Source organism: Pinus tabuliformis, chromosome J, assembly GCF_031772625.1.
Source record: "Pinus tabuliformis cultivar Carrire ecotype Pingquan chromosome J, CPIR1, whole genome shotgun sequence".
Taxonomy (NCBI): Eukaryota; Viridiplantae; Streptophyta; class Pinopsida; order Pinales; family Pinaceae; genus Pinus; species Pinus tabuliformis.
The window spans coordinates 431,491,373-431,515,826 of NC_142295.1; the positions used below are offsets into that span (position 1 = coordinate 431,491,373).

The window sequence follows — 24,454 nt, forward strand, 5'->3', positions numbered from 1 at the left end:
AATCCTACATTAAATGTCACCTTATACTATTGTGCCATTGTAACTTCATGTCCATTCTAGGACCATAACAACTTGTATAATTTTTTTATGCTAAATGGAAGGCTGGTATAAAAGGGTGATTATTTAAAGGTGTATATGAACTATGGAAACCTCTAGATCGAGACTCTAAGACCCAACCCAATCTATGATTGATACATACATTTTCATTATTACAACTCAAATAACACAAGAAATGCATCAAGGCCTAAATTGGCCGAGGGGCTCAATTAAAAATCAAACAAAACCATAACAGGAATTTAAACAAGCTGCAAAAAGATATAGCATCATCTATAGAGGCAATATTGATCAAAATTCAAGAAAATTTCTCTTATACAAGGGAATGAATCTATAAGAATGCCATCCCTATCATTCAATGATGGTAGGTGAGAGAGGTAGTGTGGAAGCTTACTAGATGACCAAATGCCTAAACTAGCAATGATCAAATAGCAAAATGAACAAGATAAAAGGATAAAGGATTGAGTTAATAAATCTTGGAATATCTAGTGGATTTATCCTAACAAATCTTAGGATATGTAGTGGATTTACCTTTCATTAATACACATTTTGTTTTATTTACTTTCATTTATTAAATTAAGATAATTACTTTATTTTTTCATATATTAAAGGAAGGTTGATGTAATTTAGCTTTAGTAAATTTTTTGTATATACCATCAATAGTGTCTATACTCTTAAGTGATATTTGGACCAATACAATAATGAGAAATAGTTGCAAAAAATCTTCTTTAATAGGGAATTTTAAATGTGTTTTATTTGCGATATTGGACAAAGATGGTTTTTTAAGATATACCTTGTCCAATTTCGTAATCCATGTACCCTAAAAATGCTAGAAATATGGCATATAATAATTTAATTCCCTTTTTTAGGGGAAAAAGTTTAGTTGACCCATACTTAGACATGTGTTTCTTCAACATGCCATGGCATTTTAACAATTTTATAATCGAATTATTCACACTATCATTAACATTGGAAATAAATATATGCAGAATATAACTGACATAATTGTTTTGTAAATATTTTATTGAGCTTATTTTCATTCATTTGTTTTATATGTTTAAATTAATAGTTATCTATATCCCCAAAAAAACATCATGAAGCAAGGGTTGACAATGGATAACATTTGCATCAATATATTAAGAATTTGTTTAAAATTGCATACTTTATCACTTTAAAAAGTTATCTAGTTTCCATTTTACATATACTAAATTTATAACACAGTAATGATATGACACACATATAACACAATGTATTATTTATAAAATGACTCAATAATACCTTTTTAGAAATACATGTAGTTTACATAATTGTGTATTTAGGTAATTTAGTAGAACCAATGATTCAGATATCTTAGTTACACATTTTCTTTCTTTGAAAAGGGTAATTGTGTTTTAGTATTTGGTCGAGTGATCATGCGATATGATTGTGTAGTAGATGCAAAATGTTATATTATGTTTTAATGGAATACAATATCTAGCAAACTTTAGCTAAGACTGAAAAAAACAACCAAATTATATAAACTCACTCCTATTCATCATTTTTTTCTTATTACTTTGAACATTTCATGTTTACATTTACATATCAAGCTTATTATTACTAATAATTATATGGCAGGGCATATAGCATAATGCATTATTTGTTAAACTCCTTAATAATATCATTTAATAAATATGCTATTTTATAAATATATGTAGTTACAAAGTTGTGTGTTCAGGTAATTTAATAGAACGAACCAATGGTTAAGATGTCTTAGTTGCATATTAACATTTTTCTTCATTCTTTCATAAGGGCAATTGAGTTTCAGTATTTGTTGGAGTGGTAATTGGATATGACTCCTTAGTAGGTGTACAAATGTTTATACAATGTATAAAACTTAAATGCAATAAAATATTTAGCAAACTTTGAGTAAAATGATTAAACTATTTGCTCGGACTAATACAACTATCTGCTAATGATAAATTTTAACTCCTGTATTCATTGGTCATGTTCATAGATGTGCACAACAATGGAGAACATTTTTGAGTATAGCAAAAGCTCAAAATAGCACATCTCACTTTTATTTTTATTTCGAAAATGTATACTTTATTCATCAAGTTTACATGGTTGAACTTAACTTTATTTTTATTTAGAGCTGAGAAGGTCAGATCTCCACAAGCACCCATGCTCTGACCCTACCAAATTAACTTGAGGGCAGTTTTTATGAGCATAGCAAATACTTTTGCTCTGCAGTATTTTCTGTCCTGTCTTCCCAATATAAGCATTGCGGAAGTGAGAAAAAATGTCAGTAACGTAACGATCGATATCTCAAGAATTCTTTGACTTCATCTCAATGTTGAACTGATAAAATGAATGGCTCATCATGGAATATATAAAATCAAATTGGGCACCTGCAGATTTGCTAGTGCTAGCACATCCACGGTTTTCCAATCTAGAAAATACAGCAAAGTTGGAAGATAGTCTTCCACCCATTTAAAAATAGATTGGCACTGTTATGATATCCTCCAACAATGGCCTTGAAACAATTGACTTTCAAGAATGGTTGACAGGCATGGTAATATCTGCTCATAGAGCAGAGCAGAGAGGTTTTCTCTGCTTTCATCGCTGATCCCTATAGGAGATAAACACAGAACTGAAAGCAATCAAGACAGCCCCACCAACACCCATAATAGAAGGAATCTCGCCCAAAAATATAACTCCTAAAAAGTAAGTGATGAGAACCTGTTATTCAGAAAATCAATATTATTATCGCATAAATCAATACTTGAAGCGATGACACCATAGATCTTAAGAACAATAAGTAAACATATGGGCAACAATTAGTACTCACTTTCACATATTGTATGGATGTAGCTCTTGAAGCCTTTTCTAGCTGAAGACCTCTTGTTAGGAAAATCTGCAAAAGTTTTCATGTGACATATGCCATGCACAACACCCCATATTCTTATTTTGTTAACTATCAGTTAAAGTAATGAATTGTAACCACCGCAGTGTATTAAATTTTAGCGTACCTGTGCCATGTACGCAGTCAATCCTACCAAACCCAAAGCAATAAGCTCTCCCACACTAGGAATTTTCACACCCTGTTTATAAAAGTATTTCACATGTAAGATAAGCAAATCTGAGCAATATTCAATGTGAACCAATTCTTCTCCCTAAACATATTACAAGCTCATTTCAAACCCATTAAATGGTTCCGAAATTTGTATTCAGTGGGATGTGTTCTTCCACCATAACAAAAGCTCTGAAAATCATTAAAATAGCCTGAGATAATATGAACTCTGGAGGCTGCTTATAACATTGAATCATAAAACCATGTTCATTGACGTAACAACCAACCAAGCAGTTAATCTATCCTATCATTGTTTATTTGCTATAGGAGAGACAGAAATGGTAAAACTTTGGGATGATATGATCTGTAGGTATGACTACCACAGGATGAAGACTCTTGGCAAAAAGTTTCTATCACAAAAAGAATATATGGTTATAGTTATTTATGGTCTGAAATTAGGGAACAAGGAACAAGTCTTAAGACAGGTGGAGATAACCCCAATTTTAAGGGAAGGGCATAACAATGAAATATCACAACACCCAATGGAAACACATTCATAAAAATTAAAATATATGTGATTAAGTAATTACAAATATATATATTACGGCATTCGAATAGGCAATTATTAAATCTTGAAATACGCAGACCATTGAATTTCTCACGAGGCAGAAACATGAAAATACAATAACACATGGACGTGATAGCACATTAAAATTTATAGAATATCAAAAAGGAAGGAACTACCCAATCTGAACCCTAAAACCAAGTTTTACTTGCAAAACTCCTTTTTGTCCCAAGCATCTACCCAGTTGTTACAAGGTCCAACCTGCTGCCCTCTCCAAATCTGTTCACTGTTTTCATCCAAGATGCCTTCAAATACAAGTGCTTTTAAATTTCTAGTTATTTTTTTCTCTTTTTTGTAAAGGGGGCCTCGTATTTATGGGTTAGCTTCAGTTAAAATGAGAAGTTAGTAGGCTGAAAAATAAATTAAGTTTTATAAGTGGCAGGCATAGTGGGGCTAGAATTGCCAGTTTTTGAACGTGGCTATTGAAGTTTGAACACAGTTTATGGTAAAGACTCACTGTCATACATGAAAAGAAATGGAGAACAATTTGCAAAATCTCACTGAACTCTTTGGAAGGTGAGTTTCCAATCTCAGTAGCACTGTCGGGAGTGTGGATGGACAAAAAAACAATGTTAATGACCTCCATTATAGCACTGTGGACTGCTATTGACCAGAAACCCTTTGGGAGTAATCCCAAACTGCAACTTAGTGTTGTAGGTTCATTGCCATATATGGCTTCTTCTCTGGAAGTAGAAACCAAGGAGAAGATTTTTTCTCTCTGACAGTGAGTTGGACACCCTGTGACTGAATGATCGGCTGGGGTAGCTTGACTCCTATTGTAAAGTTCAACTGTGCACAGATGAAGACAAAGTTTCCTATGCAAAGTTGTTCATGTGTGAAAAAACTTTGGTATGGTGGGAGAATGTTGCCTGTTCAAAGTTGTTCCTATGTGGAAAAACATTGGTATTGTTGTCGCACAGAATGTTTAGGCAGCGCGACAACGCTCAGAGTAAGGGCTGTCACTCTTAAATCCTTACTCACTCCGTTTAGACTCTCTCCTAGACAAGTCAAGGGGGGTAGTCCCTAGGCGAATAGATGAGGATAGCATGTGAAAAACAGATTCTAGGAGATTTTAATGATGGATAACTTGATGAATTTAAATGATTAAATCAGATTGATAGATTAAACGCCAAAGTAAACAAGACACGACCACAAGATAGAAATAATTTTAGACCAGTGCCTTCGATATCTGAATTGACCATCAATAAAACAAGCTATCCAGAACGATTTTCAATATGCGACAAAAAGTGACAATCATAAATATCCACGAAAACGCCCAACACTGTCACATGCAAAAGATTCCAGATTTAAAATTATTACTGCTAATGACAAGATCTAGAACAGCCAATATGATTTATCGCGCTAGACTATAGGAAAATCATAAAAATTCGCACTTAATGACCAAATGACACTAAGGAACTTTAGGTTAAATTTTTTTTAATTATTCCTTAGGAACTTAATTTAATCAAAGGGTAAAAAAAATCAAAATTTTTAATGGGCCATAGGCCACATTAAAAAAAAAAAAAATTAACGTTTAAGCGAAAACCCCTTAATGTAAATCCTTAATCACAAATTTAAATTTTTAGAATTAATTTTTTTTTTTAAAATGTTTAGAATTTTAAAAGTTTTTAAAAATTTTAAATTTTTAAAGGATTGTTTAAAGTTTTTGAATTATTTTATTTATTTATTTATTTTTTTAGGATTTTTAAATTTTAGAAATTTAGATTTTTTAATTAAATGAGCTAAGCTAACCTAAATATATACAAATCAAATAAACTGAAAAAGAAACCCAAAATCGAAATTTTTTTATTTTTTATTTTAAATGTTTTAGATTTCTTAAGATTTTTTTATTTTTATTTTCAAACGCTACCTATCTAATCCTAAGTCTAAAAACTAAGAAATGCATATGAAAATGAGAAACTAACCCAATGAAACAAAAAGGTCGAATGCGTGAAAGAAAACTAACCCTAACATACATCAAATAAAAAAAAAAAAATCGAAACGTCTTGGTTGCTATGTATGTGTGCAGGTGCAGCGACGGCGGAGATGAAGAGCAGGTCGAGCAGCAAGAGTTGAAACGCTGAAGGGTTTGGATAGCAGTTCGCTTGCAGTTTGACGGAGAAGGATAAGGAGGTTGGGATGGACAGCAAAATGTGTGGAGGGAGAGCAGCGAGAGAAGTTGGAAGAGGCAACGCGCAGTATGGCCGAGGGTAGAGGTTTGAGAGCCGCAGTTTAAGTGGCTTGATGAAAGAAGCGTGGAGCGCTGGCGCTGCGGAAGATTGCGTGAATTTGTTTGCAGTTTGGACGGTACTGAGGAAGGACGCAGATCGATGGATGGCTGGCAGTAGTGGTAGAAGGGGAGCTGTGTGAGACAAGGAAAGAGATACGTAAGTCAACGATGGAGCTATGAGGCGTGGAAGGATGGAAAATGCGAGGACAGGAATGCGTGGAAATGGAGGGATGGCAGCACGCTGGTTATGGCAGCGTTGGAGCTGCGTGAGGGAGAGGGTTTGCGTGATAGGGAAGACGTGAGGGTATGGCAAAAGAAACGCAGGTGAGAGAAGAAAATGGACAGCGGATAGGAGAGAAAGGAACCGCAGAAAGTTTGCTGCATAGGCCAATGACTGAAGAAATGGATTGGGTACAGTGTTTGAGAGCTGCGAGGGTTTCAAATAAATTGCCCAAACAAAATCTCAAAATTTTCCTGCAATGAAACAAAAATAAAGACCCTAGGCAGTGGACAGAGAAAGAAACAGTGCCCAACAAAACTCAGAAATTCCCAGATCTAAAATGTTGTGTTCTGCTTCAGATTTATCAATTAAACCCTTATATAAAAGAAAATTTCTAGATTAAAAAAAGAAAAAAAAGAAAAAAAAAAGAATTCAAACCCTCGAACTATAGAAAGAATGCTCCTGCAAAAGCTAGTTCTAAGGCCAAATCTTACCCTCTAGGGCCCAGATCTGGCTTCAAAATTAAACTTTACCTTTAGATCTGCAATCTGTTCCTGAAAACAAACAGCCAGAACCCGAATATGCAAAAAATAAATGAAACCCCAGAAACCCTAAGTCAGAAAAATAAAAAAAATTACAGTTCTATGTACATAAATGGCAGATCTATCAAATCTACGGAGTGTGAGTCCGACTCCGCTCCCAGATCTGATGATCTGCGGCTCCCAGCAGCCAGATCTAACGATTCAGCACATAATTTTTTTTTTTTTTAATTTTGGAGGAGGTACTAAGTTTGAAACCCTTTATACATTACCCATAAAATTATCTTATGATAAGCTCGGGATCAAAATCAAGTTGGGCTCTTCAGAAAACGCAGATCAGGAGTTGGCTAGTTCAGCTGAGAACTTCCCCGAATGCCCGATGATCTAATAATCAAGGATTTTCCTACAAAACTCGGCTTAGCTGTCAACATAGAGCAAGAAAACGATAATAAAATTTAGATTTAATAGAGATACCTGCTATTATAATCAGAACTTAGATTACCATTCAAACCCCAACGACTAAGCAAGATACCTATACTCAAATCGCTCTTCAGAAAGCTATATCAATGGACAAAAAGAAATGTATGCATGAAAAATAATACATCTTACAACGTTTCCATGAAGAGTAACACCAGCAGAAGTTAACTCCAAAGTCTTTCTTTATTGCTCATAAAAAAATTACAAGAAACAACTTTTTGCTTAGTACACAATCAAAAAATCGGATAATCTCAACTGACAATTGACCTCCTATTTAAAGACAAATCTTCCAACGGCTAGTTCGAATGATCCTTGTCAAAGCGATCTTGACCATTGATGAGGATCAAAATTTCTTTTAATCTCATCCGTCGAAATTTTAAATATTGAGGAAATTTCGAAATTATCAATTAAATGCATTTTAATTAATTCAAAAATTAAAATTTTGAATTAATTTCCTCAAAATTTTGACTTTGACTTAACCCTAGGGACCAAGGGCATAAAATTTTAGCAAAATAATCAATTAACCTTAGTCCCTGGACCTTTTAAAATTTAATTTTTTAAAGGACCCTCGAATTTAGCCTTTGGAAAATTTAAAATTACCTAGGACCTAGGACTTATGAGGGGATAAATTATTTTTCTAACCCTCAAGACATTTTACATCATGATTTTTACATTTTTACATCTCAAGGGGGAAAACCCATTTGATATAGACCCTCATAGACTACCCAGTTCTGCGACACAAACATAATCTAGCAGATCAAGCAATTTGTAATAAAATAACCTAACCAAATAGTTAGGATTATTCCCAAATCACTTTTACATAGACTCGATCTAACACACTAGGACTCCCCTAAGATTCTAATGACAAAATCCATTCTAGCTTTGGGATAAGGCTGAAGGAAAACTCTGCCAATCATAGATTGGTGAGACAAAAAACCTTCCAGAATGTAGATCGTCATCAAAAAATTAGGTTTACCTAGGCAATTACATACACGACACGGATCTGCTGAGATTATTTACAATTTACACATGCAGAAAGGGTTTACAATATAACATGATCAGGCTGATGATGATAGCTGGATGGTAGGAACATGTCGATCAGGCACTATCCCTTTTGCGAAAAAGGGGGTGTACTGCTATGGGTCATTGACACGTAGTGGTCAACATCTAGCTCTACCTGGGGACACGTTGCTGCACTGGAGGAATGTGAGAATCCAGAATCTGCATCCAAACAACACACAACAAAACATAAGTAGCGTCCATCCAAAAATCATCATATAACGTTAAGCACAGAAAAGATATAATCTCTTCATTTATTAACTAGTCTAACAACATGAAAAATCAAATCTAACTACAAAATGAAACACTGAAATAACAGGGCATAAGGTTAGAAATACAATACAAAGATGCCCCATGGCATCAGATGCATTCAATATAGTGCATACTGAGCATTTGCCTGTTTTCAGACAAATCTGTTGGCTATTTCTCGGATGTGCCATGTCCAATTCTGCATATGGTAGGACTTTTTCCTATTCGAAAATCAAGCTCCTTGCGGCCATCTGATGCATCAAATCAATTTTTAGTTTTCTTTCTCTTGCGTTTTTTCTTTTTGGCAGGGTGTATCACTGATGACATGGAACCTTCTGCGTCAAAACTCTCAGATGAAATATGTAAGATATGCGTGACATGTATTTCTTCATCTTGCATTTGATTTTTATCGTTTTTAATTTTATCTTGATCACCTTCAATTAACCACTTTTCAATGGAACAATTGACCTCCTCATAATAAGATGAAGCTTGTTGCAGCGAATAAGGAGGCTTCTGATCTATTGACGTCTCCTTGTTTCTTTCATCCTTATATCGCTGTCGAAATTTCTGTACCTGTATTGTAATGGCATCCATCTGGCTAGAGTGTTCAACCTTCATAGCACCAATTTCCCTAGCATGGTCTTCCTCCATGCTCAATAACTTATTCTGAAGACATATTTGACTAGCTTCCATATCTTTTATTACTATCTCTCTTCATTTTCAATTTTACTTTCATTTTTGATTTTTTTGATTTTTTTTTTCAAATAAAAAATAAAAAAATAAACATTTAAAAAATCCTAAAAATCCAAATCATTAGAAAATTCTAAAAAAAAAATAAATTTACCTTTTTTTTTTTAGTAGCATTTAGTCTTGCTAAAAATATCAAGAAATTCACCAAAGAAGTAATCAAGATTGTCAAATTTAAACTCCTTCTTGGTGTCTATTGTACTAAGGTAAAAAATCTTTTGGGTATTTGTCATTTCTCTATAGTTAGGTATGCTTAAGTTTTTTTTTAATATCTGAAGATTAACTATTTGAAAGTGGTGAATCATTTTTTGAAACTCGTTAGCACTTAAATTCTGTGGTTATTTAAAGTGTTTATATCTCGTGAAATTTAATTGCTAAGACACTGTGCATCTAGTGAAATTGATCGTTTTGCTTGAATTATTTGATGCTTGTTACATGTTAGATATTTTGCAAATATTTTCAAGCAATCGTTAATTATTTCATCAGTAGCAGCAAATAATCAATTACTTGGATCATTGACTCCATAAGGCACTGGTATTAATCATTTAAAATTTAATCTAAATCTTGCTAAGCCTTAAATCAAGTATTCGATTGCCTTGCTGTGTCTCCCAAGCCGGTTGATTCCCAACTAGTTCTCTTTCATTCCATTTATCTATATGGTCTACCCCCTTTAGCTTGTTGTAGGGAGACAACTTAAACGGAGAGATTGGGGATCAGGGTGACAGCCCCCGATCTAAGCGTTGTCGCGGTGCCTGGACACTCTGTGTGACAACAGGTATGATGGGAGAATATGTGAGCACGGGCAGCTTTCAATAGCATTGTCAAGAACAAATTCTATGACATCAAAATTGTTGTTGAGGGAAAACTCTATTTTGTTGGCTATTGGGAAGAATGAAAATAGTAGCAATCCCTGCAATTGAAGCCCAATCATATGGTAGATGCCTATGTCCAAAGATTAAATTACTATAGCATTCTACTTGTTGTCGCCCGAATTGTACACCCAATGTGACAACGCTTAGAGCAGGGGCTATCATTCTGATCCCTGCTCAATCCGTTTAAGCTAATCTCCTAAGGCAAGCTAAGGGGGTTAGTCCATGAAGGCAAAATGATGAGGAACCTGTTGAAAATCAACGAGATCAGGAGATACAAATGAATATCCTAGCAACTTGATTTTAGATTATATGGCAAGTGATATTAATGAGCACAACCAATTAGATTATTGAGATATACCAATGATAGACTAGTGCCATAGAATTAGGAAGTACTTGCACAACAATGATTAATATGCCAAGTTACTGGATAGACAAATGCTGCAGAGATGATATGCAAAATCTATCCTAGATGAGATGTGAGATCTAATCTAAATGTGAAATGCAAAATCTTGGTCACTTTTAGTTAGGTGCCTAGTTTAAGTGAGGGCCTTCACCTCAATTGTTTTGAAGCAAGTCTCACACAGGGTTGTAAAAAGAAGTCCAGGGGAAGGAGGCTAAGGCCTCATTAACGATACCTACCTTGGAGTTCTAACAACCTAGATGCCTCCGTTCCTACAAGGGATTGCCCGCAAGAGAACTGCAAGGTCCCCTGTTTTAACCTCAGTGCAAGGGTCAACTGTCGCAAATTGGGAGAGAAGGTGACCTTAATTATCTATGAACCAAGCTTATGCTTGGAGGTAAGTTTTCAATATGCAATTCTACTCTAGGATGAGAATGTAAGAAATGAGCCAATTAGAAATGCTTCAATGAGATAACAATGAGAAAATGTTCCAGTAACAACAAGATAAAATCACTTATAACCAGTATGTCAAATTTCACTTTGTCAATCAAGAACCAAATAGAAAAGCACCTTAATGTTACTCAATGAAACAATTATAGCAAGATCTCTTTATCACTTATGTATGCTTATTAGAATTTCTCTTTCAATTGTTAAATTGGCAATTTAGAACAAGAGAAGACTTTCAAGATTTGCAAGAGCACAACTATAGGCAATTAGAGAAGATTGCTATCGGTGAGATTAGTAAATGAAATGCAGCAAGAGGATTCAACCAGGCGATGCAATTTGCGAGAGAGGAACACTTATGCAACTAATGTCCAAACATGCACAATGAGATGCAAAAAGTTGAATGCAACTAGAGAGAAGAAACAAGGAGGAGTTGTTAGTTTTTGTAGCATCGGATGTGTTTTAGCCTTGAAATTTTGTGGAGAGGTTAGAATACATGAGATCTCCAAAACCCAAAAATCGTTCTGGAAATTCCACCTAGAAATGACTTAATTGGATTATTAGCCAGTTTTTAAATATTTCCTAAGTCTAAACTTAGGGAATATGGTTAATTAATCAGAATTAATTAAGTCAAAGTGTGAGTGTTCTAGAAACTCACACAGATCAACTTCTAGTTAATCCTAGCCATCGATAAAGATTTAATCTAGGTTGTTGGAGTCCCAATAGAGGATTATAAGAAGAAGTCGATGGGCACTTGGGGAATACACTTGAGTAGCAGTTCCTTGTGCAGATCGAGCTAGCAACAGTAGAGTTCGAGCCAGAGAGGGATGCAGTGTCAGTGAGGGGCAAGGATAGTGATCCGGAGGAAGATTTCCAGATCCGGAGAGGCAGTAGCAAAATGCTGAGTTATTCCTAGTGTAGGAAGGCAAGTGCAAGAACGCGCAAGTGCAGGAATGCGCGAGTGCAGAAATGCGCGAGTACCGGAACGCGAGTGAAGGAAGTGCGAGTGTCAGGGTTGCTTAGGGAATATATCTGCCAAATTTTCTTGTTGTTTGGATTGCTAGTTGGGCATCCATAGATGTACTTAGATTTCACTGCTGCATAATAAAATAAAACCCTCACTGCTGCACCGGTTTTCCCAAGTTGGGGTTTTCCAGAGACATTTGTCAAAAAATAACTATGTTATTTTATGTGTGTAGTAGCATTTCTTCCAGCATTTATTCTTTCGCAGTTTTCTTTATGTAGTTTGCAGTGTGAGTTATTCAGTATTTGTTGTAGGAAACAGTAAATAAATTGTTAATTAAAATAACAATTAGGAGAATAATTTCCAGTTGTTGCAATAGGATTCGGGTTTCCGAATTTTCACATGGTATTAGAGCACAAATGATCAGTCGGAGAGCTCAGTAGCGAAGAAAGGAGTTTCATTGTTCAGTGTGGGCAACAGATCGAAACTCCAGAGGGCAACGCAGTCACTTTGCCAAGAGGCCAAATTTCTTGAGGAGATTCAATTTTTCTAAGAGAGGGATAGAAAAATTCGATCTCTCTAGATCGAGAGATTCCAGAGGCAGAGGGAGCAGCCCAGTATTTTCGCAAAGCATGTCTCTAGCTGGACGTAGTAGTTTTGCAGCGGTTTGCTAGAGCAGAGCTAGCATTGGGTGGAAGAAGAGCACACACTGAGGGAAAATTTCCCTCAAGGAACTTCTAGTCTCAAGAAGTTCGATTTCCAGTTGCAGATTGGTAGTGGTTGTGAGAAGATCTTCTCACTCCAGAAGGGAGTGTGAGTAGCAGATCCTGCAGCCGAGCAAAGGGAAAGAGGGAGATTTTCGGGTTTATTTTCTCTAATTTTGAGTTTCCAAATTTTGTAGCTCTGCAGGGATGACCATACGATATTGCCATAGGAGGTCGTACGAGTTAGCCACAATGTAGATCTGGGCAGCAGATCGACTTCCAGTTGCCAGAGACAGGTGCTGAAGGAAGTGCGAGTTGCAAAGAAAGGGAGGGTCCCAGCCAGGGAATAGGCTCAATAGGAGATAGTGGGGCACTAGATCCAGGTGGAGGAGTATGAGACTCCAGTGTGCCAGATGGGCAAGGTCCAGCGTAATGGCAACAAGGAATCTATCAAATCAGTTCCATATTGTTGCAGTAGGACCATCACCTTGCTACAGGGTCCCACAATATCATAGTAGCAGGTTTAGCGTCAGCAGGCAACGTCAATCATTTATGGCAGTTGCAGATCTAGTTGCAGTCAGTGCCCAAGAGACAGTTGCAAAGTTAGATGCAGTGACACAAGCAATACGAATTGCCCAATTGCAATATGCAAGTGTAGTTCTAGCCAAAAGATTCCCAGTGCAGAACTTCGTAGCCCAATTTCCAGTGCGAGTTGCTAGGGGGAGCAAAGAGATTTCCCATTCGGAGATCGAGACTCAGAGGGAGTCTAGCTTCAGAGGTAGCAACCCTATGGAAGCTAGTGCTTCAAGATCTAAGAGATTAGACTCATTATTGCAGTGGTTGCAGTAGCAGTGCATAGGTAGAAGCAACGGTATGAGTAGATTAGAGTCCCAGAACTACAGAGTTGGGCGAGATCCTTGAGGAGTCCACCTCTTGGATTAATACCTTGCTACAGGGGCCCATAGTGTTCAATAGCATGATGGATCAATGGAAGTAGATTGTTAAAATTGGCAACTAGGGCCAAACTCCATGTGGGTTATCTTATTAATGGAAGCTGGGATTGATCTGAAGATCATCTGATTCCGATAAGTATTCATGGAGATATGAATTTATTTGTATTATGGGACAATTTGTCAAGGTCAGCCAGCAACCAAATAAACCCCACTTGTGCTCAACATTTTAGAATAAATAGAGGTGGTCTTCAAATCATTTCAACACACTTGGGATCTCTTCCTCTCTACTTGTCTTTGGGTTTTAGTAGGAGGAGAGATCCTAAGGGATAACGCTTCCCTAATCCAGAGGGCAAAATCCGGAACAGCCGGAATTTTCGGAACTACTGGAATTGCCAGGAACTGCCGAAACTGACGGGAACTATTGGAACTGCCGAGAAAAGCCGAAATTGATGGAACTGTTGGGAATAGCCAGAATTGTCCGAACTGCCGGGAATAGCCGGAACTGTTGGAACAACCGGAACTACCAGAACAGCCGGGAAAGCTGATTCAAAGGGTAGAAGCCAGAACTGCAGGAACTACCGGGAAAAGTCGGAACTGCCGGAACTGTCGGGAATCGTCGAAATTGCCGGAACTGCTGGAACTGTCGGAATAGGCGGGAAAGCTGACGTAAAGGGCAAAAGTTGGAACTACCAGGAACAATCGGAATTGCCGAAACTGCCAGGGCCCAGAACTACCAGAACTGTCAGGAACAACTGGAATTTCCGGAATTGCTGGAACTGTTGGGAACAACCAAAATTGCCAGAACTGTTGGGAACAACCAAAATTGCCAGAACTGCCGAAACTGTCGGGAACAGCCGGAACTGCCAAAACGGCCGGGAACTGTCAGGAACAGCCGGAACTGCCAGAATAGCCAAAGCATCTGTCTCTGAAGGAGAGCAGCATGCAAGGGACAACTAACTAACATTGGGATAGTTGTATGGTACTTAGCAGCAAATACACCAAGCATGCAATGTTACAACAAGCATGCAAGGGACAGCTAGCATGCAACAACAAGCATGCAAAGGACAACAAGCATGCTAGGGACAACAAGGAAGCAAGATGCAGCTAGCACATAGGTCAGTATGGCAACATGGTGCAACAATGGCACATAATGCAGTACAGTGATGGGTACAATCATGATTAATGAAGCATGATGAGATGCAGCATAATGATGATGGGTGCAGCATGGTGCAACACGGTGAGGTGCAGCATGATGACAAAATGCAGCACAATGATAGGTGAAGGAGTCACCTTGGAGAATCAGTTGAAGCAGCATGTCTTCAACTGATCTCATGTATCATCTTCTTAGAGATGATCTATGCTCTTATCTAGATAAGTCAAAGTGTTGACTTTTGTTGTAAACGTACTATCTCTCTCTCTCTATTGAACTATTGAAGAACATATAAGAAGAATTGATCAAGGGTTTCCCCACATTGGGGTTTGTCCCTGGCTAGCGCCACATCTTGTGTCCTCTTGTCTTAGCTTGTCTTCTGCGATTTATGTTTATGTTCTATCTACAGTTTACTTTAATGCTGATGTGATTGCCAATCTGGAAAAGATATTGAGCTAACTGTGAAAATTGAAATAAATTGCTCTAAGCATAGAACATACCTAAAATTTAACATGGTATCAGAGCTAAGGTGAAGATAATGCCCAAGCAAGAGTGAAAGAGCAATCACCGAAGACAATTGGAAAAAAAAAAGATCAATGGATTCCTCATCCCTCTTCAAATTCACCAAGGGTGAAGTTGAAGTAGAGAATATTATTAGAATGGCACAGCAGAAGTTTCTGATGGCTTACCTAAAGATCACTTCAATGGGAAGTTTGGATCTAAGGGTGGAAGGAAAGGCAGATGCCTTGGTTGAAATAAGTTCGGCCATTATGCAAAGGAGTGTCTAAGGTAGGGACACATCACTTGATGATGATAACAATCATTCCAGGGACATCTTCAATGATCAGAGGAATGGCAAGTAATGCAGGTCATCAAGGAAATGGCCGACTCTTCAAAGAAAGCAAGGAACCCCAGGTATGAAGATCAAATGTTGTTTTTGATAAGATAAAGAAGCGTTATCTTGCATTGGCCCTCTCCTTAAGATTCTTTGGGAATCTGGCTTATTGATTGTAGTGTTTCAAGGCACTTCATCGGTAGAAGGGTGCACTCTCTAATTTGGTAGAGATGGAAACAATCATGTGATTATACTTGGAGCAGATGCCACCTATCTCGGAAAGGGTGTAGGGAATGTTACCCCTCAATTGAATGAGGGTAACTCGATTCATTTACAGAATCTCTTTTATGTACCTGATCACAAGAAGAACCTGGTGTCCATTTCAGCAATGGAAGTCAAAGGTTACGAGGTGGCCTTCATCGATGGAAAGGTACGTGTTTGAAAATAGAATTTTCAAAGATGCTTTTGAGTTCAGGGTTGTATCAAGTTGCAGGAAGTCCACTGGGGACCATGCCCATTGATACATAGCACCAGAGGTCTATAAGTCAGATGGTGATAGGGATGCCTAAATTCAAAAAGAGCATGAAAGTACATGTTTGAGATGTTCTGAAGGAAAATCTTACGAGGGGACCATTCCCCTCATGTAGTAGGTCCACAGGTTTGGAACAACCCAAGGAGTTTGAGATTCATGATCGGGAATCTCATGTATACAGGTGGAAGAAAGCCCTCTATGGCTTGAAGCAAAACACCTCGGGCGTAGTATGAGAGGATTGATAGCTGTCTGATGAAACTGAGATTCACTAGGAGTGAAACTGATCCAAACCATTGCTTGAAGGTTGTGGATGATAGACCTCTCATACCAGCACCTTCTGAGGACGACCTATTTCTGACAGGTGCAGACCCTCTCATTTGCAGAAGTAAGAGGGAGTTGGATTCCGGATGTGGAGTGATAAACTGCAAGCTAGTGACTACCTCGAGGATCTTAACTTTTAGAAGTTATATGGTAGTGATGTCGAACTAGATTTGGGAAATGCCTCTGGGTTTCATAAACTCATTCGCGTTGATGTTCTTGGTGAACTTCCGTCTGGACATATGTTTTGCAGTTAGCATGGTGAGCTCATATTTGGTTGAGCCTCACTGTATTGGTGCCAAGAATCTTCAAGATATCTTCGGGGCACAATCTCTCATGGATTGAGATACATTGCCAGAAATATGAAACTGCATGATTATTCGAATGCTGACTGGGCAGGCAGTGTGGAGGATTACTAGAGCACTTCTCAGTGTTGGTTCTCTTTGGATTCTACTTCGATATCATGGATGAGCAGGAAGCAGAAGTTGGTTGCTATAAGCACCGCCGGGACCGAACACATAGCTACGAGTATGATCTCATGTGAAGTTGCATGGTTGCAGAAGATCTTAAATGAGCTGTTTGTACAGATGATGAATACCACTGTGATTCTCTGTGACAACCAGAGGGGGGATTCGATTATTGAGGAATCCCGTATTCGATGATTACTCCAGCAGATAGACATCAGATACTGCCTTATCTGGGATATGGTAAGTCGATGAGCGAGGAGGCTCCATCGCATTGAGACTGATGTACAGGTCGCAGACATTTTGTCAAAGCCTCGGGGAAAAGTCAAATTTGTGACTTTCCTGAATGACTTGGAGTTGTTGAGAGACCTTCTTATGAGGGTCCTGCATGTTGCATGCATTGAGCTTTGGGAGCTCTAGGGGGCTTGGGGTACTTACTGGAGCAACATACAACCACAGGGCGACTCACCCTCCCCTGGTGGTGCACTATGTACAAGATGACAGGTTCAACCTCCCCCTATGATACTAGTGGCGACTGTGGAACAGGATGATTAGTTCTCATGTGGGCCGGGATGATTAGTTCTCCCGTGGCAACTGTGGAACAGGATGATTAGTTCTCTTGTTGGCCGGGATGATTAGTTCTCCCGTGGCAACTGTGGAACAGGATGATTAGTTCTCCGGTGGACCAGGATGATTAGTTCTCCCGTGGCAACTGTGGAATAGGATGATTATTTCTCCTGTGGGCTGGGATGATTAGTTCTCCCATGGCAACTGTGGAACAAGATGATTAGTTCTCCTGTGGGCTGGGATTATTAGTTCTCCCGTGGCAACTATGGAATAGGATGATTATTACTCCTGTGGGCCGAGATGATTAGTTTTCCCATGGCAACTGTGAAATAGGATGACTAGTTCCCCTATGGGCCGGGATGATTAGTTCTCCCGTGGTGACTGTGAGGCAGGATGATTCGTTCTCCTGTGGACAGGATGATTAGTTCTACTATCGAGGCATCCTATCCATGCAGTCTAGGACTCATGGGAAGTACCTCTCATCTGATCAATGAGCAGGGAAATGGGGTTAGGGACCATAGTAGTACTATTGATGGACGCATCGATGTATCTACTGTACTCCCTATGCTAGGATGACCTCCATTGATCTGGGATCAGTATGAGTGGTTTGAGACACTCTCTTGTGATATTGATCTTGGATCAGTGTTGCGGGGGAGCGCCCCCCCCCCCTCGCTCCCGCTCCCGATCCGCGCTCCGGGCGGGAGCGACTCGGGAGCGGGTCGGGAGCGCGCTCCCGAAATCGCTCCCGAAAAGGGAGCGATTTCGGGAGCGCGCTCCCTAAAAAAAATTTCGCTCCCTGCCTTTTCGGGAGCGTTTTGCCTTTTTTGCATTCTTTTTTTTGTAGTAATGTTCGAAATGCAATTTTTTTTGAAAGAAACAAATAGTTTTTGAGTGGGGCAACTTAATGATCAAGTCTAGGCCCTAGTATTGATATGCTATTCATGGTAATGTTAAATTCTTAAAGTAAAAGTGACATTTTCTTTAATTTTCATTTTCATCCTTTTACTTAAATTTTTAACATTACCATGAAATGACTCAGGATGTTTGAGAGTGGTTTCGTCCTCATTGGATTTCATATGGAGAAAGTAGAATTTTAGATTTCATTCAAAATCCAGCAGACTTATCAGTTTTTCAGGATTTCAGGATTGGGGGATTGCAATGTTTCCCTTGAATTTTGTCATGTATTAGGGTATGGAACTCATATTTAATCAAGAGTACCAATCCCTCTATGTACCTTGATGTTAGTGACATTGGTTGTCGAACTCCTCTATCATAACCCTTCTAAAAATGTATGCATCACTCAAACAAAATCTTGACTTGACATGCTATGCTTTTTCTATCTTATGTTAATGCTTAGAGGGTGATATTAATGACAAAGATCCCTATACAGATACAAAGGTAATGACAAAGATACCTCTGGATATTAATGCTTGGAGGGTGATATTAATGACAAAGATCCTGATTTTGCAACAAGACTAAAAAATTAGACATTTCTCGTGGTGGCAAGAGGCCCAAGCATGAGAAATAGATAATAGATTTACTTCTCTTTTCTAGTTTCTAGTAGCTTTTATAACTATTGACTCTTTCATATTTATTATGATATTTTTTTAAACAATATATGACAATTTAAGTTTGAAGTTGGCAATTATAACTCATTAGTAATGAATTATGAATATGATGCTTCATGAAAGTTGAAAGTTGTTTCATTTCATTTCATTTTATAACATTTCATTTCATGTTAGATATTATTTGTTGTAATGGTTACACTTAGCTTACAAGTACAACTTTGGTGATCAATGATGATAAATGTTATATATTGAATTTTAAAAGCTTGAAACTTTAAGATTGATGAATCATGAGACTCAATATGTTGTATGTTACTATGTTACTAACTTGCGGACGTGGTTGATGAAGATTATAACTTCTAGATGATTGTTGTTATATGGTTCAATCTATGTTTTTTTATGTTTTTTATGTCTATTTCATCATTCTACATGTTTTTGTTGACATATATGTATCAAAAATTAAAAAATATAAAAAATATATATATTTTTAAAAAATCGCTCCCCGATTCGCTCCCAAACCGGGAGCTTCTGAAAATGGTCGCTCCCGCTCCCGCTTCCGCTCCCGCTCCCGCTCCCAAGTAACATTGTCTTGGATCAATAAAACTGACTTCAGGCCAGTAAGAGTGATGTGACACACTCTCTTCAGATGAAATTGACTTCAGGTCAGTAGAGAATGGTATGAGACATTCTCGATAATTCTTCTTCTTCATGGTTCAGCAGAGCAAAGCAAAGCAGAGCTCAGCAGAGCAAAGCAGAGCTCAGCAGAGCAGAGCAGTGCAAGGCACTGATGGCAGAGATAGTACAGTCGGACATATGGATTAGCGGATGGAGTTCTCGCTAGTTGAGAGGGAGTTTTAAAATTGGCAACTAGGGCCAAACTCCATGTGGGTCATCTTATTAATGGAAGCTGGGATTGATCTAAAGATCATTTGATTCCAATAAGTATCCATGGAGATATGAATTTATTTGTGTTATGGGACAATTCGTCAAGGTCGGCAGCAACCAAATAAACCCCACTTGTGCTCAACGTTTTAGTATAAATAGAGGTGGCCTTCAAGTCATCTCAACACACTTGGGATCTCTTCCTCTCTACTTGTCTTTGGGTTTTAGTAGGAGGATAGATCCTAAGGGATAACGCTTCCCTAATCCAGAGGGCAGAAGCTGGAACAACTGGAATTGTCAAAACTACCGGAACTGCCGAAATTGCCGGAAACTACCGAAACTGCTAGAACTATCGGGAACAGCTGGAACTGTCGGAACTGCCAGGAATAGTAGGAATTACCGGAACTGTCGGGAATTGCTGGAACTGCCGGGAAAAGCCGAAATTGCTGGAACTGCCGGGAAAAGCCGGAATTGCTGGAACTGCCGGGAACTATCGGTAATAGCTAGAATCGCTGGAACTGTCGGAACTGCCGAGAATAGCTGGAACTGCCGGGAACAGCCGGAACTGCTGGAACAGCCGGTAAAGCTAACGCAGAGGGCAGAAGCCGAAACTGTCGGAACTGCCGGGAGTAGCCGGAATTGTCGGAACTGCCAGAACTATCGGGAACTGCCGGAACAGGCGGGAAAGCTGATGCAAAGGGCAGAAGCCGGAACTGCCGGAATTTCCAGGAACAACTGGAACTGTCGGAACAGTCGAAATTGCCAGAACTACCGGAATTGCCGGAGCTGTCGAGAATAGCCAGAACATCTGTCTCCGAAGGAGAGCAGCGTGTAAGGGACAACTAACTAACATTGGGACAGTTGTATGGCACTTAGCAGCAAATACACCAAGCATGCAATGTTATAGCTAGCATGCAAGGGACAACTAGCATTCAACAACAAGCATGCTAGGGACAACAAGCAAGCAAGATGCAGCTAGCACATAGGTTAGTATGGCAACATGGTGCAACAATGGCACATAATGCAGTACAATGATGGGTACAGTCATTATTAATGAAGCATGATGAGAAGCAACATAGTGATGATGGGTGCAACATGGTGCAACACGGTGAGGTGCAACATGATGACGAAATGCAGCACAACAATAGGTGAAGGAGTCACCTTGGAGAATCAGTTGAAGCAACATGTCTTCAACTGATCTCATGTATCATCTTCTTAGAGATGATCTATGCTCTTATCTAGATAAGTCAAAGTGTTGACTTCTGTTGTAAACGTACTATCTCTCTCTCTCTGCTAAACTATTGAAGAACATATAAGAAGAATTGATCAAGGGTTTCCCCACATTGGGGTTTGTCCCTAGCTAGCGCCACATCTTGTGTCCTCTTGTCTTGGCTTGTCTTCTACGATTTATGTTTATGTTCTATCTGCAGTTTACTTTAATGCTAATGTGATTGCCAATCTGGAAAAGATATTGAGCTAACTGTGAAAATTGAAATAAATTGCTCTAAGCATAGAACATACCTAAAATTTAACATAGATGCAATCGGATGCCAGAGTGACAGATGCAGAGTCTAGTAGCAGTCAGATGCTAAGGAGCATAGTGCAGAGTTGGCAGCAGTGCAGGTGGCATAGTGCAGAGTCAACAACAACGCAGATTCCTCAATTACAACGCAGATACTAGCAGTGATTAAAGACTTGGGAGACAGATGCATCATACTAATCACAAATGATTTAATATTTAGGATGCTTTTCAGTTGTATAAGTTGCAATTGTAGCAGCGATAGATGAGAGGGAGTCGCAGTGCAGATGCAGTGTTGACAACAGTTCAACAGAGTCAACAACAACACAGATGCAACGTATATTAGAGTTGCGCAGTGGTTGGTAGGCAGCAGTACCAGACATCACCAATGTGACAAGAGATGATGTAGAGGCAGGGTGCTTCATAGGATGTGTAGTAGAGCACTAGAACACATTCCTCACTAAGAGGGAGTGCTAGTTTTTATAGCATCGAATGTGTACTAGCCTTGAAATTCTGTGGAGAGGCTAGAATATGTGAGATCTCCAAAACCCAAAAATCGTTTCTGGAAATTCCGCCTAGAAATGACTTCATTTGATTATTAGCCAGTTTTTAAATAAGTCTAAACTTAGGGAATATGGTTAATTAATCAAAATTAATTAAGTCAAGGTATGAAAGGAACTCACACGGATTGACTTCTAGTTAATCCTAGCCATCGATTAAGATTTAATCCTAGCCGTTAGAGTCCCAATAGAGGATTATAAGAAGAAATTGATGGGCTCTTGGAGAATACACTTGAGTAGCAGTTCCTTGTGCAAATCAAGCTAGCAACAATAGAGTTCGAGCCAGAGAGGGACGTAGTGTCACTGAGGGGCAAGGACAGTGATCCAAAGGAAGATTTCCAAATCTGGAGAGGTAGTAGCAAGAGGTTGAGTTATTCCCAGTGCAGGAATGCGCGAGTGCAAGAACATGAGTGCAGGAACGCAGAAGTGCAGGAAGGCGCGAGTGCAGGAATGCGAGAGTGCAGGAACGCTAGTGCAGGCACCACGAGTGCTAGGGTTGCTTAGGGAATATCTCTGCCAGATTTTCTTCCTATTTGAATTGCCAGTTGGGCATCCATAGAGGTACTTAGATTTCACAATTGCATAATAAAATAAACCCTCACTGCTGCATCGGTTTTCCCAAGTTGGGTTTTTCCTGGGACATTTGTCCAAAAATAACTGTGTTAGTTTATGTGTCTGCTAGTATTGCTTCCAGCATTTATTCTTCTGCAGTTTTATTTGTGTAGGTTGCAGTGTGAGTTATTCAGTATTTGCTGTAGGAAACAGTAAATAAATTGTTAATTAAAATAACAATTATGAGAATAATTTCCAGTTGCTGCAATAGGATTTGGGTTTCCGAATTTTCACAGAGTTAGTAACTAAATGAGGCTATCCTCAAGATGAATGCAATCTGCTATCTAATACGCTTCTTAGCGCAGAATGGTTAACTCAGGAATGAGATGAGTGCACCAGAACTTGAGAGATATCACTGTCAATTAGATCAGCCCACTTTCCACAAGAGATCAGTCACAAAATTGTTCACAAGATGCAAGTATTAATGCCAAAGTTTAGTGAACAATTTTAATGCTAAGTGCAAGGAAAAAACGTCAATATAATGCTACTGAAGAGTGAGATCAGAGTCATCAGACCTCTGCAACAACATAATCAGTCCACTAACAATCAAGATCAGCCACCCAAAGATGAATAAAACGATCACCAAAGCACTTGCAATTGTTATATGAACATTATGAGTTAATTTACGAGTGTTTTTGGCTTAGATTAGGTGTCAATATTGTGATTAGGGCTTACTTCAGATCTGATTATTATGACAGTCAACAAATAGGCTGTAATGGGACAAGGGGCAAGGCCTCAAAGCCTTGTAGACTTCCTCCAATGAATAATATACCAAGTAAGGGACCCAAGAGCAATCAAAATATGCAATGTAACCCCTCCAAACTTAAATGGAAAACTGCGACCACAAGTGTTAGCTCCAGACGTGACAAAATCAGACCTTCAAATGCAAGCAGCTAGGGCTAAAAGGCCTTTTAGGGCTGCAGCTAAGCCAAGATGGATGATATGTCAAGTTTAAGCACTTGAAAATTGTTTTTGGAACCCAAGAAATTAACGAAACACCTGCAACCACAAAAATGTCAGCCCTAGACTATGAATTAGACCTCCGAATGCTTGCGGCTAGGGCTAAAAGGCCTTTTAGGGCTAGCAGCTAAGGTGAAAACAGCATTTAGGCCTTGCGGCAAAGGCTAGAGGGCTAGTATAATGGGTACAATGAATGCCAAGCCCAAAAAACATGCTCCAAATGGATCTCAAGGCTGCAAAACAAATGGTTAGCTCACAAACAAGAATTTTCAAGGCTTCTATGGATCAAAATGACAAACTACAAATGATAAACCAATTCAAAACCCTTGCAAAAATTATTTTAGGTCTACAAACACAAGAGATTAGTGCCAAAATGAAATGCAATGCAATTATCAAGTCTCCAATGCTTGCGTTAGTGTTTCAAAGAGCCCACAAGGGTTGCGACTTCTATGGCCTCATTGGGGTCGCAGCTAGGGTTACAAGTCCATAAAACCGTTGTGACTACCTTCAACAAGTGATCAAATCAAATTTGAGCCACAAAAATGTGATTATAGCCACAAATACTTATTTGAAAAACCTTCAAATGATAATCGTTTAAGAAAACCCTGATTCCGTAGTGAAATTAGCCCCTCTAGGGCTTACAACCTCAAAAAAATGGTTGAGCATTGAGAATTGGAGACATGGGTATGGTAGATCTAGGCCTCTAGAGGCTAGATATGGCCTCAAAACTTGGACAGGCTCTTCCAATCAGTGGGATGACTTCCTTGGAGATGAATGAGTGCCCAAACCCTAGCCGTCTAGGCTAGGTGAGGGCTTGACCCCTTAATAAATTCGAATTTTCCCTTGATCTTTGAGTTAATACACCTGCAAGTTAATAAGAACTAGCCATTCACTTGCTAGAGAA

General features: G+C 38.7%; 1 protein-coding gene across 1 annotated transcript in view; it reads right to left on the bottom strand.

Moving 5' to 3' along the window:
• Positions 1-2,077: 2,077 nt before the first annotated feature.
• The window catches only part of LOC149227656 (uncharacterized), a 453,281-nt gene continuing 430,904 nt past the window's right edge, over positions 2,078-24,454 (bottom strand). Inside the window, exons 7-9 of the mRNA XM_089375544.1 lie at positions 3,063-3,134; positions 2,882-2,947; positions 2,078-2,772 (exon numbers count right to left, since the gene is read on the bottom strand). Of these exons, the coding sequence (XP_089231670.1) occupies positions 2,650-2,772; positions 2,882-2,947; positions 3,063-3,134 (261 nt within the window). The 3' untranslated portion in view covers positions 2,078-2,649. The remainder of the gene's footprint in view (positions 2,773-2,881; positions 2,948-3,062; positions 3,135-24,454) is intronic.